Genomic DNA, 16,772 nt, shown 5'->3' on the forward strand with positions numbered 1-16,772 from the left:
AGGTGCGAGGACGAAGGGACTACGATGCCTCACCCGGACGAAGTACGCCTGCATTATACGCTGGTATATTTAATGTTTAACGACCAAACAAACAAACGAAGGAAGGGAATCGTAAACCTAAGTATCAAAGGAACAAGCAAACATTCACGAACAAAAACGCCAAACCCTGAAACAGTGTCAGGCGGTTTTAACTCGCTATTATCGTCGTTGTTCTACGCCACACAAACACCATGACGGCATCCGAAGTCAGATCTGGTTTATTTTTCTCCCCACCGACGGCGGCGGGGCGCCGAAAGGTGGCGCCAGCGGCGATCATGGGGGGGGGGGGGGCGCAGCGCCTGAGCTGCGGCCGGAGAGAGCGGCCCTGAAGCAGTTCCGCCGGTGTCTGGCGTTGGACTTGCCAGGCATACAGGACACAAAACATAGACAAGACATACATACATAGGTACAAGACATACTCCTCACTTGAACTTTGCCAACCACTGATCGTATGTTAGATCAGGGTTGGCAACGGGACAGAAAACCTTGTTTCGGCTTGGGCCGCCCTTCCCCCGTCTGTGCCCCGTGTCCGCCGTCAGAGCGCCTTTGCACTGGCCGCAGGTGTTGGTGGGCTGCCGGCGCGTGTAGGGCCTCTTGGCGGCGGTGTCGTGGCCGGTGTCCTCGGCCGGGCGACGGCGGGTCTGCGCCTGTCCGACCGTGTCGGCAGGCAGGACGAAGTGGTGCGGTGGGCGGCGGCAGTCCACCCGCACCACCTGCACCTGCATCAGCCGCGGCGCCGGTGCTGGCAGGGCGACTGCGGCGATCGGACGGGCTGGCGGCAGCTGCACGCCCTGGAGAAGAGCTCTCCGCTCCGTCTCCTTCTGGTGCTCGTTGAACCTGGCGGCGAACAAAAACAAAAATTGAGGGGTTTACTTTATACTGTTGATTGAAATGTTCGTTGGGGTCCTTGTATTCCAGAGCTCCTCTTTTGACGCTCCGATCTCTCAGGATGTCGACTTGCATCCCACCGCCTCATCCCAACTCGGTTCAGCGCATTTAGGGACAGAGTCTGGATGTATCCCGTCAGCATTGGCGTCCTCAGTAGGAAGACCATGCGGTAGATGCGCGCCGGTTTCCCAGTGCGAACAATTTTAATTTTCTGATACTCAGAAGTATTGTGAAACGTAATTGTTACAACACTGAATGCGTGTATTGTTCTGGCTTTAACACTCGCTGATAAATTTAGCAAAATCAGGTAATGAACGGGTCCGTATTGTTCTGGCTTTAACACTCGCTGATAAATTTAGCAAAATCAGGTAATGAACGTAAGCAGTAAAGCCGCACACGGGCGAATATGATGGTAGTATTTTTATAACATATCTTACACCATTATTGATGAGAGGATGGACACTGGACATTCTATCAAGTCTCTGCATCTGCAGGATCGAGCGAACATATAACTCACCAGGACGTGAGCGTGTGCTGGTTCAGAGCCGCCAGGTTGACTCCAGTCCGCTGGGTGATTGCGGGACATTTGAGGAGAATGTCCCGCAGGCTGGAGTGGTGGGCCAGGATCTGCGCCCAGCGCGACTGGACCGACCCTCCGCTGCGCCTGGGGTTTCGGTACCGCTCGCAGAGCAGGCGGACGACCGTCTCAGCGAGCCGGTTCAAGTCGGGTCGTTGCGCGGGAACCGCTCCTCGCTTGAGTGAGACTCTGTCAAATAGAAATCCATCATTAAGTTCACTTTCACATGTGTTCTACGAAATTCTACGGAGCACACGTTGGACATACCTTCCAAATTGAAGGTCCCTGGCAAGCAGTATGCAAGTTGTGTTTCGTGAAAATCAATAATTAGATTATGTGATGACGTGGACGCGTTTCGTATTTCTTTTTCATCACATCAGCATGTCCAGGTTGTGACTAACATGCGTACAAAATCCTACCAGCATGGACAATATCTCACTTTTATTGCCTTTTAATAAATATGACATAATTTAATAGTTCCAATAATATGCGTGCAAACCCCAATTATTCTGCCCGATGGTGTTTCATTTGAGAACAACGCTTACAATGATAGTCCTATTTTAAAATGCGGGATCCTTACCTCCGTGCGCTGTCCACGCCCGGCACGACACCAGACAGCCGACTGGTCTTCGGCTGTTTAAACCGGCCAGTCGTCAGCCGGTGCTGGTACCGCTGGGAGGCCGCCACCTTGGCTCTGTCGCCGGCGGAGAGCTGGTGCCACAGGTGGACGATGGACTCGGCCTCTTCGTCGGCGACATACCCCCGCGAGCAGTCTAGGCCGACGAGCACCTGCGCCAGGCGGTGGCACTCGGCGTACCCCGGCTGGTGGTCGGGGCCGGTCACGTCCTTAAAACATGCATGGAAAACGAGGGTGTCTGACAAGAGCATGTCACCTTCATGAACACATCAGAACATGCATTTTGTGCACTTACAGTTAAAGCAATTTGATTGTGAGACAAGTTACAACATACCTGGCGAGCCGGGTCGCGGTTCCCGAAACTTGAGGTGGTGGCGGAGCCAGCGACGGTGGGTGGCGCGGTGGCTGTGCCCGGGACGCCGGCAGGGACCGGGCCAGGGGCTCCGGCGGTAGTCGGAGGAGCCGACAGCAGCTGAACGCCGTGCTGAGAACAGACGATTTATCCTTTTATAGCAGACTGGTGTGACCGGGCCGGGGTGCATTTACACTCGTGTCAGCCGAGATACCTAATTTCATAATTAAGAAGAAAAAAAGATCCCGAGTGAAACAGAAAGGTCGAAGCAACTCGAAGCAGCCGCACCTCCGGAAGACCCTCGGCTGCCCAGTCTGGCGTCAGTGGGATGGCGGGCGACTGAGCGGCGGCCACTACTGCACCAGGGCCGGGTGAGCTGCGTCCCTCCAGGTCCGGCTGTGCGTCAGCTGGTGACCAGCTGGCAGCGTCGACGGCAGGAGGAGCCGGTGGAGGCTGGTTACCATGCTGAAAGTAGAACGGGCGAATTTAGCGCTCAGGGTGATTGGCATGATTAATATGTGCTTGCGCCCGGTGTATAGCTAACTGATGGACCATTCATCCGTTTGAGGTGGAACACACGGGACTATGTAAGCGAGCAATTAGCTGTCTGAATTAACGCTGATTTGCATATCGCTACTGGAAGTGTAACTATGGAAACTTTTGAGGTCGCAGGTGATCACTTCCAATCCTGGGGAGCTTAATGGTTTTATTTGATTGGACTCAAAACGGTCTGAATGACTGAGAAGTCCCGTCCTTAGATCAAACGAGGCTGACTACCTACCCGTGAGAGGTTGTGAGCTCTAGCGGCGGCGGGCCACGAGGCTACAGCTGCGGCGGCGGCGGCTGCAGCGGGCCCCGGAGCAGCAGCTGTGGCGGCTGCAGCAGCAGCGGGCCCCGGAGCTGCAGCGGCGGCCGGGCCCGGAGCTCCAGCGACGGTGGCTGCGGCTGCAGCGGCGGCGGAGCCCGGAGCTGCAGCGGCGGCGGGACTCTGAGGTCCGGCGGCGGGATTCTGAGGCCCAGCGTCGGCGGGACTCTGAGGCCCAGCGTCGGCGGAGCTGGGGACTCGGGCGGTAGCGGGGCCCTGAGGTCCGGCGGCGGCGAGGCTGGGGACTCCGACGGGAGCGGCCGGGAGAGGCGTCTGAAGCTGAAACACAAGCGATGTAGTCATGAGCTCAGTATGTTTCGCGATCCTAAGTTACCTGTACACCTATGAAATAAGTTATATGCTTGCTTCATTTGGGATGCAGAAAGTAATAGGGTAAATAACATCCATCAAAGGGTGCAGTATATCGCAAAATTGAAGTAGTTGCATTTAGCTTTAATTTTTAATCGTATTGTTATATTTTGGGTAGTGGGTGTGTCGATAGTCGCAGATTCGCGTTAGACAAAGATAAAAAGTGGCGCGAGCATGCCAAAACACTAGCCCTGCAGTTGGTTTTGCGTAAAAATGCGATTTGACGAGGCTCGGGCAGGTCGAAGTTACAGCGAAAAAGTCGCAGTGGACGGTGCTGCCACCTACATTGCCAATAACGGGCACTATCATATCGTGATAATTGGGGTAGTTTCAAATGAGAAATGACTTCTATTTTTGTTCAAACTGCTTGAGAAGAAATAAAACAATTCGGAAACATACATTTTTCCCAAATATCGCGTTCCATTTTTTCCTGTTGAGTTGTTAGGAAAGTGGTAAATTTCAAGGTTGACGGCTAAAAAACGAAACAGGAGGAACAGAGCAGGAATCACCAAGACGTGTGCCGCGCCGATGTTGTAGCCTGTAGATACGGGGTGAGCAACAGAACCAGCATACCTAACGATTTTGATTAGTGAGAGATTTTTTTTCTCTAAATGAAAGACTATTAGTAACTCAGGCAAGCCTTCTAATATAGGTATCAACAGGGTTGCGGTAAAAGGTACAATCGATGGCACAATACAATTATTCTGAGTTGGGAAACAACACTCTTCAGATACCTACCATCAACAACCTCACTATCTCCTATATGGGAGCTATATCATCTGATTCCAGCGCCCTGAAAACAAACAGGTTATCACCAAAAATCTCTGTATTAGCGCCTACCGACATATGCTGAATGACGCTATCAATACCCGACATTTGTAAAAGGTGATTCGCCACACAGACCGCCGGCGTCTGAGGGGTTGAATCAGTGAGCCAGATTGCCAGCGACTCACCGCTGAACTACCGGGCATAACAAAACGGACGATGCGACATGACTCAGAGATCATCACAGACGCAACGACAAATGTAACCGAAGGCCATCTGATCTCGTGCGGAACCCTCGTTCAGATACGTAATATCGCTATCTGCCACCTCGCGGTTCCCTTGTCAAGCCGAACTCATAGGCGACGGAACGGGGAGGGCACCGCGGCACCGTGCCCCCTTTGATTTTGGCATTTTAACATTAGCCCTATGGGCGTTGCATAGAAAGAATATGGGACCAAAAGTCGGCAGTGCCCCCCTTAATTGAAGGTATTCCGCCGCTACTGGCCGAACTGATGACACGCAATGGCCAGTCAGTCACAGCTCAGCTTCCTGCGGAACAGGAAGACACATTCAGTGAGAGTCGGTGGTCATTCACTGTGTCAATATTATTGACACGGTGACTAAAGAACGGTTATATTGCGCCAATAATGTTGCCAGTAGCAGCACCACCAATCTTTTGAACTAAAATCACTTGCTATCGGTGAAAAGAAACCTTCTAGCTATTTTCAAGCAATACGCGAAATAGAGGGAATTAGAAAACCGAAAACCCAAATATTAGCACTAGATTACATCGATCTTAAATTTTGGCCAACATTTTTAAAGCATACATCAGAGGAGCTGTTGGCGGCTTACCGTCGCGTCTGTGATGATCTCTGGACTCTGAGTCATGTCGCATCGTCCGTTTTGTTATGCCCGGTAGTTCAGCGGTGAGTCGCTGGCAATCTGGCTCACTGATTCAACCCCTCAGACGCCGGCGGTCTGTGTGGCGAATCACCTTTTACAAATGTCGGGTATTGATAGCGTCATTCAGCATATATCGGTAGGCGCTAATACAGAGATATTTGGTGATAACCTGTTTGTTTTCAGGGCGCTGGAATCAGATGATATAGCTCCCATATAGGAGATAGTGAGGTTGTTGATGGTAGGTATCTGAAGAGTGTTGTTTCCCAACTCAGAATAATTGTAATGTGCCATCGATTGTACCTTTTACCGCAACCCTGTCGATACCTATATTAGAGGGCTTGCCTGAGTTACTAATAGTCTTTCATTTAGAGAAAAATATCTATCACTAATCAAAATCGTTAGGTATGCTGGTTCTGTTGCTCACCCCTTATCTACAGGCTACAGCATCGGCGCGGCACACGTCTTCGTGATTCCTGCTCTGTTCCTCCTGTTTCGTTTTTTAGCCGTCAACCTTGAAATTGACCACTTTCCTAACAACTCAACAGGAAAAAATGGAACGCGATATTTGGGAAAAATGTACGTTTCCGAATTGTTTCATTTCTTCTCAAGCAATTTGAACAAAAATAGAAGTCATTTCTCATTTGAAACTACCCCAATTATCACGATATGATAGTGTCCGTTATTGGCAATGTAGGTGGCAGCACCGTCGACTGCGACTTTTTCGCTGTAACTTCGACCCGCACGAGCCTCGTCAAATCGCACTATTACGCAAAACCAACTGCAGGGCTAGTGTTTTGGCATGCTCGCGCCACTTTATATCTTTGTCTAACGCGAATCTGTGAGAAAAACACCTCTGTCGACACACCCTCCGGTACTCTTTAATTAACTTACTGGCATTTCGAGACCATCGTACGCGTCGGTCACGAAGATGTCCTCGACGTCCTCGAATCCCTCGTCGAGGTCATCGCCAACATCGTCATCCTCGCCGTGCTGCGTGTCGGGGTCACCCACCCTGTACTCGTCGAGCCTACCGCGCCGCTGTCCGTACAGGTAGGCGACCCCGACGAGCTCACCTGAATGTAAACAGAAGCATGTGTGAAACATTATGTTTCACGACTTGTGACAACTTGACACGTCTTGGTACGTAAGCAGTGGCGGATCCAGGATTTTCACTGGGGAGGGGCTGCAGGTCATAATTGGGCGCCACGCCCCGGATGGGCGCCATAGTCGCATCGTATTGGCGCTGAAATATTGGCGCCCAGTGGCCCTGACAAGAGGCGCCCAGGATCAGTATGTACAGTGACACCACACGATTGGAAATATCGGTGCGGAGCGTACTGAAACGACGTTATTCGACTGATTTTTGCATCCTAGTCCTAGTATGCCGCACTCCGATGAGTTGCGAATTGAAAATTGGCGCCACTGCGCGGCGCAGTGGCGCCAGTTTTCCTTGGGTGGGGGCTGCCAGCCCCCGCAGCCCCCCCCCTGGATCCGCCACTGTACGTAAGTTCGTTTTATGTATATAGGTATTAGGTAGTAAATAATTTTAGCTGATCGGTTGTCGCGGCAGCGGCAACCTTTTCATAAGTTCAAATTCAATGGAGGCTAGCGGACTTAACTGCATTCGATCATTGGCATTAGTTGGCAGTTTTTGTACTGTATAATTTGTGTGACTGTAGCATGCGACTTTTTACCCGTGTATCGAAGAGGCTCGCTTCTGGTGACTAGGTCCCTCTTGAGCACCCTCTGCGACAGGTCGTTGACGGCTGCCCGTATCCGGCCGTCGTAGCACCCTGTACTCGTCCGTAGCACCGGACCTCGCGGGCGCTGTCCTGTCCGATCGCCGCAAGGTGACGATCCGCGTTCCATCTAACCAGACCCTCGATCAGGAAGGCATGGAAGTGGAGGTCGCTGGCTGTAGTCCCTGGAAAAGAATAGAATTAAGTATTAATGAGATACAGGATAAAGTGCTTAGCTTAACCCTATTCCAGAAGGCTTTCGACCACCCTTCAGGTTTCTATTGTGTCATTGCCAAGCGATATTAGATAACCAGTATAACGCCTTTTGGGGCGACTAACGGAGCGAGCGAGAGGGTGAGCCTTGCACGTGCGAAATTGCGAGGGGGTACCTCCAACTGAGTTGTGCACGGCACCCTACTAACCGGTCTCTAGCGATGTGCCAAATTTGAGCACAATCGGCCCAGCCGCTCTCGAGATCTGGAAGCGGCACCCTGCACGTGCGCACGTGCAAAATGGGTCCCAACTGACTTTTGCACGGCACCCTACTAACCGGTCCCTAACCACGTACCAAATTTGAGCGCCATCGGTCCAGCCGTTCTCGAGATCTGGAATCGACCCCTGCACGTGCGCACGTGCAGCAGCACCCCAACTCTGGCACATGGATATGCATTGCATAGTGGGTGCCTACCTACATGCCAACTTTTAGCGCAATCAGCCGAGTAGTTACCGAGATACCGTAGTTTGTGCAACTTTGGCCACCAAGGGCAACTTTGGCCCATGCCTGGAAAAGGGGTGACCTCTATCCAGACCATGTTGCTTAACATTGTACATAAAAGATGACTTAATTATTGAGGCTCAACGAAAAAAGTGGGCCAAAGTTGCACGAAGCTACGGTATTGCAACTATTACAAAACTGACACCTCTTCTTTTTGCACGTGGCACCTACATAAGGGATCATCCACATGCATCTAATGACCATCTCGATTTTCGTGATTGGTTGTCTGGGATCCATGCCCATGTCTGCTTGGAAGAAGGAATGAAGCTACCCTACAAAAATTACCGCAGGTAAATCGGTCAAGTGGTTGCTGAGATATAAGCCTCGCAAAAGCGTCCGCACGGCCGGCCGGCCGGCCGCTCATACCCAGAAATTTCCGTTAATCTACGAAAGACTCCGCTCGCTTCGCTCGCTCCGTAATCATGTTTTGGCAGCAAAGAACAAGAAATGCCCACACAATGAGGTACTCTAAGAGCAAACAACACAAGTGAACAGCCAGTTTGGGTGGCAATGACATATTATGTTTATAATTACCTGGCCTGCAGCATGCCGCTCAAGCTGCAGATTGGGCTGGATGTTGGGGCGCTGCCTCAGCTCCGCCAGACGGCCGGATTCAACATATTGCCGGATCCGCTGGATCCCAGCCCTGTCATGGGGGTCCTAGAGCATGGGTTGGATGCAGCTCAGCGTACTGAATTCAGCCACCATCATGACCATCATGCTCTAAGTATGCAGCCCAAGCAAAGCATTTGCAAAACCAAGGAAAGAAAAATGTCATGAAAAGCAGTGAGGTTAACAATAAATGGGATAAAACAAACTTGTGAACATAAGTTAACCAGCCACCACACCATTGCACTGTTGTGTTAGCTCGCAAGCACCAGCACTAAGCCTGGGGACCTGTGCAACAACACAGCACACCTTTACAAGTAATAGGTACAACTCTCAGCCCAGGACACCACAGATGTACTCAAAATACTATACTGTGCTATTGTCCAAGCCATCCACCACCCCCCCCCCCCCCCAAAAAAAAACAGCAAAACAGCAAAACAGCAACATGTCCAACACCAAGCAAATAAATTAGTCAGAAATAGTGATTAGAAGCATCAAATAGGACCACCCAGTCACAGCTGACATTCTAGTGAGGATGCAAGAATGGTGCATGATGACTGGGGCTCTGAAAAAGAATGAGACCTAGTTACTCACTGAAAAATGGTGCACTGTTATGGTATGCGTATTGAGCAGGATTCTCTTAAAAAAAATAATTTAATCAAACACATGTGAACATGAGTTCATAAGGGCTTTCTCATACTCTATGGTGTATGTTTGCATCCCTGTACCAAAAAGAAGTCATTTAAAACCACAAGTATATGGGAACTAGGCATCAAGAAGTTCTCCATGAATTGTCTGCTCTTACACTGTGCAGTCCACAGTTACAGCCTCTTTGCAGCGCAGCCACCCCCCGGAAGGTCAGCGGCTGCTGGCTGCCGCACTGCCGTGGGCATCTTTGGACCTGAAACACAAATACAATCATATATTATGTTAATGATAATACATACCAATTACCATAGACCTCTGTATACCACTGACTAAGAAGACTAAGATAAGAGACTAAGAAAATGTAGATTTTTCGGAAAGTTAACAATTGATGGTAGGCGATCTAAGCTCAATATGTCTCCAACTCACCTTGTTATACAGGTCAAGGACAGCTCTTGGCTGTCTCGGACCGGGCCTGCTGCCCATGTCCGGCGTCCAGCATTTTTGTTGTGCGAATTTTTTCAGGCGCTGGGCCCAGATGGCTTGTCCAAAGGCTTTATGACTTTTCCCCATTGTTTTCTGTCAACAGTAGTACGGTGCTTCAGAGGGCCTTCATATAAAATTTCCATGTTTTAGGCGTCTACTGTTTTAAGCTTAAACAGTGTAATTATTTCAAAAATGCTTGCTCTCAATAAAATTAAATCATACTTAATAAACCTATGAACAATGCATTTATTTTGACTAAAATGTAATGTCCTTTTATTTGACATCCTCCATGCAAACCTTATCATTATGACAACTCCGGTGATACCAATCAAATACGTTGGAACCTCTAACAATGTCGATGCAAAACTGAAACAGAAATCGATACTGACAAGGTACCTTCTTCTCTACCCACTTTCAAGACTTTCAACATAAATATATTCAGCATAACACTGCCCATGCATGCCATTAATGTAAAAAAATAATGACCTACACTTGGCGCTGTATGTTCGCCAGACTCACGTGCTTTGTCCAACGTTTGTTTACATTTGCTGGCTCCGGGATGCATTCTACCGATACGACTGAATCTTGCTTCAGTAGAGCATACGCATCTCCGGCATCTCCAGCACCTTTTGCTAAAGCTCATAAGAGGTCCACTGCTCCACCAGACTCGGAACCGGTAGATCATCGATCGGTTCCGCCCTCTGATTGGTCGAGGGAGAGACTGCAACGCCCATTCCCCAGCATAGGAAACTATCATCAAAGACTTCAATTGATACCTCCCGATCACAAGAAAGGAACCATAGCTTTCGCGTGGAATATCTCCCGACGGAATTAAGGGAGGGCGACGATATTGACTCAGTGAGCTCTTGGATGCTCGTAGTTGAGAATGAGTGCCTTACATTGGGCCGAAATGTATTACAAAATCTTTTCTTTCTCCTTCCCTCTTCCCGTTTGGAGTTCCCCCGCTGGCAACACTAATGTTCCCCAGCTTTGGCGCAGCGCCGCGCTGGTTGGCTTTGCCGCGGACTCGGGGCGGTCACGTGATGCCCGGCGGCTGGCTGCCGGCTGGGCCGCCCGGTCGGGGAGCGGAGCCAAATACACGGCAGTGTGCTGAACCGAGGTCAGCGACTTAAGCTGACCTCACCAGAACAAACAGCATACCATTCGACGCGCCGGAGCTAGGCAAACACAAAGATGCTAAAATCGCGGCTCTGCGACCATTTGTTGCGAAGTTATCTATCAAAAACCGGACCCGTAATTTGGGTCACTTGAAATGACCTCAGGGGTCACCAATGAACCCGAGACCTTAAAATGTGGCATCATTCAATGCATCTTGTAACGGCGCACATGCTCGTTTTTTCCGCAGGGTTCTAGCTCCATTAGAGGCGAAACGGCGAGCTGGGGTCGTACCGAGCCCCCGGAAACCCATTTGGTATACATTTAAATGAGGAACTTATAGAAAGAACACCTTTCTAATTTTTTGCATGTCGATTTTAAAGGACCTGAGGTTTATTTTGAAGAAATAAAAATGGCAAAAATTTTGGTCCCAAGGGCCATTATAGACAATTTAAAAAATACTACGACTTTTTTCAATATGTAAAGCTTTTCTTTCCAATTTCAAAAATACTGTATTAATCTTTGATTCATCGTTAGTTCAAAGCTGTTTACCGTTTGTTGCTTGCTTAGCTCGTTTTTGAGTTATAGCTCATCAAACTCACCCTTACAATCTGAAGTTTAGAAAATATTATGCAATGTAACTCAAAAGTTTTCGTCTGAGAAGTCTGATATTTTGGCAGGTGTTTTTGGAGCCTATGATTACCCCTTGTACCAATTTTCATTCAAATCTGAGAGATGAGGGTGACGGGCCTGGCACGATCTATCGTGGAATGCCCCAGGTAGGTAAGCTAATGTAAGCATGAACCTGTAATGAAAAAGGATGGATGGCGGGAAGCATGCCTTCAAGCAAGCACTTGCTACCTTTGAAAGTTGTGATGATTGGAATAGTCTAGGAGTAGGTAAAGGGCTCAGAGATGTTGGGAGGCCTCGACCAAGATTCGGCCTCGACCACTGAGAGATAGGTACCTACTGGACTCAATAGTCAATCGGAATTCGGAGCCCGTTTTCTTTCTATCAACATTCAACATAGGATGCATCTGTTGTGGTTTTGTCCTCGCGAGCATGCAACTCTATTTGTTACTTACAAGTTATAGGTACGGCACCACGATTTTCCATCTACAGCAGCATTGCAATACAACAACGGTCCACGCTGCGCCGTTCCTTGCCTGCAAAACCCTTTCGGACCTTTGCTATATCCTGGAATCAGACTGATACCCCGTGCCGTGCTGGTGGCCTGAGTTTTCCGTGTCGTGCTGGGAGGGGCGTTTTCACGCCCCCCGCCCCCCCCCCCCCGTCTAGCTCGGCTCCTGGGCCACGTAGCGACGCGTGGTAAGCAGCAATCGAAAGAGCGTAAAAAAATGGCGATTATACTTCGGACATTTTTAAGATCAGGTCAAAGCCCTCAAAGGTGAGATTACCAAAGGTCATCAAAGATCAAATTTTGTCTACCTATTTTAACAATTTTTGAAACACCCGACGGCTAACTCGGGAAGCCATGGAGCTACGGCGCCACAGAAACGTGCATTCGATATAGCTCTTTCAAAGGGCTTCTTTCTGAGTAGGTAGGTAGGCTGTTCTCAGACTTGACCTCAGGTCAACGGTTCAACCTCCAGTTCTAAAAATAGCCGTTTTATGAAACATGCTTTTTCGGTAATAGCTTTTGACTCAAGAGAGCCACGACACTTATTTAGCCAGCATCGTGTTTCTCTCGTCGAGACGCGTCGAATGAGCTATTATTTGACCTTGAAAGGTCATTTGGAAAATTTGACCACAGGTCAAGGTCATGACCTGACCGGTAAGGGTCATGTTGTATATCAATTTCGATCCGTATCGTCGAGCTGAACACATCTAACGTGCTTTCACCGCTCTGGCACGTCTCAATCAAAAGTTATAGTAAACAAAAACTGCTGGCGGCCTTTCGTTGATCTGAGACGACCTCAGGGGCACACAAAGGGGTCACAGGTGCAATTTTCCGATTCCAGTGTCATGTTTATCTATGCATCGATGTTTGAGAGGGTTTAGAACGACTGTTGTTGCGGCAACAGCATCGATTTATTGCTTATTTTGGAGTGAGGGATCCCCCGAAAGTTCGAAACACAAGATAAAATCACTCAAATCAGGCTGCAAGAGGTTACTGAGCTTCACGAGATGCATCTTAACCCTCGCCGGCACAGGTTGATGCAACCCCGCCCCCTAAGGTTTTTCATAAATAACTCGCGTAAAAAGCGGCCGATCGCGATGAAACTTGAAGTAGGTACCTTCGCATTGATCAATTTTACACCTACCCTGAAAATTTCATGACCCTGACCCAAATGACCTTTGACCTGTGACCTCTTTTCCGAGACCATGTTTGGCCGGAATCGCGATTCGACGTATGTCGGCTCGAATTAGCCGCGCGTTTGCAAGCTTTTCGTGGTTTCAAACGTTCAACCATGTGATTTGATGTTGCTCCCATGCATTAGGGTGGGTGTCAAGGTCACCTGAAGGTCAGGTCAGGTCATTAACCTTTGGTGACCTCGGGTCACTTTTTTTAGCTTTACATGTTCCTAGGCTATTTTTTTAAGCTGAATTCGAATTTAGCAACCATTTGAACATTTAAGAAGTAGTTTTGGTGCCTTCGTAACATGTTACGAAGCTGTCTGTCAGAGGCGGATGACAGGTACCTACTACGAATACCCGTCACGACCCCTACTGGTTGACCTGACCTGACCTGACCTGACGTGGTCTAAATGCTTAAAGACATCATCTGTGATCAAAACTAACATGATATTCGTGATCAGCACCCCGAAAACCCCCTAGTAGTAGCCACACTTTACGACTTTCTAACAGGTCCCGATATTCCCGATTTTTGGGTCATTGACCTGACCTGGAAGGTCAACCGATGACCTAGGACCTTTAAATTGTGTATCATTGGCTTCCTCTCGTGACGGGCAACACGCTCGTTTTTTTCCGCGAAGCTCTAGCTCCATCAGGGGCCAAACGCGAGGGGGGTCGTACCAACCCTCCCCCCCCCCTTGTGCCGTCGAAGGACTCAAAATGGCCTGTGCCGGCGAGGATTAAAATCAACAAAAATTCAAAATATAAAGAAAGAAAGAAAAACAAGAAGGAGGAAACAAACGAAAATGGCGTAGGCAAACTTCGAAACAATTGAACACGAAACTATGAAATTTAAGTGCGAAAACGATCGAACGATAACAAAACGAAACGAAAACGATCGAAGGAAGCAAAAGAAATTCGAATTAACTGTGACGCCGATTCAAGCGATTGTTTATAGAAAGTAAATTGGCTGATCAGACTTCAGAGGGATTCTATGTATATTTTGTGAGATGATCCGGCCAGTATCAATTTAGAGTTAAAATGTGTTTGGTGTTTGATTCGTATCGAACGCAACGCCATTTAGATCCTGTATGGCAATAACAACGACATTTATCCAAAAGAGGCGCATATAAATTTTCTCCCATTGACTTATAGAGGTCGCAATATTGACCTGACAATTGGTCAGAGATATAAAAATCCGAGATGGGTATACATTTTATATATACTGTTACTCTTATCGCTCCCCAATAGATATTTTCATTGCGATTCCAAATGGGCTAAGCCGCGTTTTCAATAAGCGTACTGCATAAGCACACCCAAAATAAACGAGGCATGTTGGCTGAATAATGTATTATGCCACGATATCAAATGATTTGCATCAATAAAGCGGCTATGGGAAAATGGTGATATCTACAGACTAGGCAAGGTATGTCAAACCAATTTGCACTGTTCATTATTCAATATTCACATTCCTTCCTTGATATGGGTGGTATACCAGTTTGCGATGACCACAAATTTTCCACATGGAATGGTGTGAATGACAAACATTCCCGGTAGGTAAGACATGTTCCTGGGTACACGGGAATGGTGAGCGCGGGCCTCCATTCTTTCCTTCGCCGTTCACAGTCGTCGCGTCGCGGCTGTCATCACTGTGGCCATGTATTTTTCAGTGGTCGATGCTGCCGTCTGCGCCATTAGTTTGCTAATGAAACGGTGACGGCCGGTTGCGGTCCGCGGGGGCCATTCGACGGCGGCTGCATCTGGAGAGGAGCCCACGACTATTAGTGCCATTGAGCGACAGTGGGCCACAGAGCGGACGACAGACGGCCACACGGGCCAATAGAGCCATGGGTGCGGCGCGGGGTATAGGTCGGCATACACACATCGACAGCGCTGCGCGCTGCGAGGGTTCCACGCTGCCGAGACGGCATGGAAAGGGCTAGACAGGTGTCGTGGTTTCTACTGAGTATTGTGGCTGGTTGACGGTTGGGGGATGCCACAAGGAACGAATCACGAGTGATGAATGACCAGCAGCTGCAGAGATATGAGCCTCTCAAAACGTTACAGGCCGTGCCGCTCAATGCCTACTGATATTTTCCGTTGTACTAAAAAGACCCCGTTAGCGCTTCGTGCTCGCTTGTAATAAGCGGTAATACGCAAGGCAGTTGAGAACGCGTTGGCACCCATCGATACGGAATACTTTCGCAAGAGCATATGGACATATCATATTTGTATTTTGTAGGCATTCAGCTGAGATATACTGCGTCTGCAGCGTTCAGCGATCAGCATCACGCAGGCGAAGTCTACCGGCCAGCCCAGCAGGCGCCGGCTCCTGGAACCGTAGACTAGCCCGCAATACTCCGGTGCCTTGCGGAACGCCGCACGTAAGACGAGGAAACCAAGCGCCGAGGCATGCTTGCTTATACCCGCATACCCATTAAATTCGGGAAACTTTTAGCTTTAGATAGATAAAAAATGAATTGTGTATTTTCTCATTCCTTTATGTTGCATGTTGCAAATAAATAAGTATCAATAAACTCCCTACTGAATACTCATTATTCTTGACAGACAGCACCTACTACCTACCTCCATAAATTTTCATGGCGTCCACAATCTCATTTATCTATTCGTTCACCCATAATTTCATAGGTCAACTTCTAGCCACAAACTTCCCGGGTCCATTTATTCTCTGCATGAAACCCGCAGATGAAGTGCTGGAGTTAGTGAGTGGCCATCACGTTAACTCAAATGAAACAATAGCATACGACCGCGTCACCGCGTTTGCATAACCCTGGAAGCAATATGTAATCCGGCTGACACCGAAACAAGGTGCCAGAGACTTCCGTCGCATCATTTAAGTTGCCGCATGTCACGACCATGGCATCGGAGTGGGATGGCTGCCATTCGGTGCACCTGCAGGGTCCGGCCGCTGCCTGCCTGCTCGGGGTAGCATCCACAGAAAACGGCGGTGATTGGGGAGGGTGGTTGGTAGTGGGCCGCGGGCGGCAGGCGGTGGATAGTGGGCGGCGGGCGGTGGAAGTTGCCTGTGGGCGGAGGGCGGAGGGCGGTGGGCGGTGGGTGGTGGATGGTGGGCGGCGGGCGGTGGATGGAGGGCGGAGGGCGGTGGAAGTTACTGGTGGGCGGAGGGCGGTGGGCGGTGGGCGGCGGGCGGTGGATAGTGGGCGGAGGGCGTTCCCCAGACCACCGGCCGGCAGCTGATGCCGCAGAGCCGACGCTCGGTAAGTCTCGACTCGCGTGATGACACCACATTGATTGCTGAGCCCCGCAGCGATCTGGCTCGTTTGGCGGCGGCCCGAGGGGCAGTGGGTGAGTGGGGAACTGGAGACCTAAGGGCGGGCGGCCAGCGCTGTGAAGGAGGAGCGGCCGGCGATGGGTCTGACTGCTGAGGAATGCTAGCGTTTGTGGAAGGCTATAGATCTGAAGGTGTCGATCCGACATTGTATGGCCAACTTGCTGTGCGTTTCGCTCTACATTTTTTAGCCTCACTTGTTTAGATAGCTCAATTCAAAATATGAAAGGCTGTAATAAATTACCAGGTGTACTCGTATGTCAGTTCATTCAGCGCTCGGCTCTCATGCGGCCCAGTCGGTGCTCTGCTTTTCGAACGGACCGTCCCGCTGAGACGGTCCCGCTAAGACGGTCTACCGAGAGACAGTCCCGGTGCCTCGCA

At 49.5% G+C, this 16,772-nt stretch overlaps 1 protein-coding gene across 2 annotated transcripts; it reads right to left on the reverse strand.

The window, feature by feature from the left end:
• Window positions 1–239: 239 nt before the first annotated feature.
• LOC122383757 (translation initiation factor IF-2-like) lies at window positions 240–10,605 on the reverse strand. Of its 2 annotated transcripts, none has more exons than XM_043370508.1 (12): window positions 10,169–10,605; window positions 9,593–9,742; window positions 9,324–9,419; window positions 8,444–8,569; window positions 7,090–7,319; window positions 6,287–6,468; window positions 3,275–3,637; window positions 2,782–2,958; window positions 2,476–2,625; window positions 2,085–2,350; window positions 1,445–1,693; window positions 240–876 (listed from the first exon to the last, which is right to left on the reverse strand). In XM_043370508.1, exons 5-12 carry the CDS (start codon window positions 7,262–7,264, stop codon window positions 462–464), a joined length of 1,977 nt encoding a protein of 658 aa, XP_043226443.1. In that variant the 5' UTR covers window positions 7,265–7,319; window positions 8,444–8,569; window positions 9,324–9,419; window positions 9,593–9,742; window positions 10,169–10,605; the 3' UTR covers window positions 240–461. The 2 variants fall into 2 exon arrangements, with proteins under 2 accessions (XP_043226443.1, XP_043226442.1); XM_043370507.1 differs by having other exon boundaries at window positions 8,444–9,083.
• Window positions 10,606–16,772: the final 6,167 nt, after the last annotated feature.

The sequence above is a fragment of the Amphibalanus amphitrite genome, unplaced genomic scaffold, assembly GCF_019059575.1.
Source record: "Amphibalanus amphitrite isolate SeventyFive unplaced genomic scaffold, NRLGWU_Aamphi_draft 000172F_arrow, whole genome shotgun sequence".
In the NCBI taxonomy this organism is placed as follows: Eukaryota; Metazoa; Arthropoda; class Thecostraca; order Balanomorpha; family Balanidae; genus Amphibalanus; species Amphibalanus amphitrite.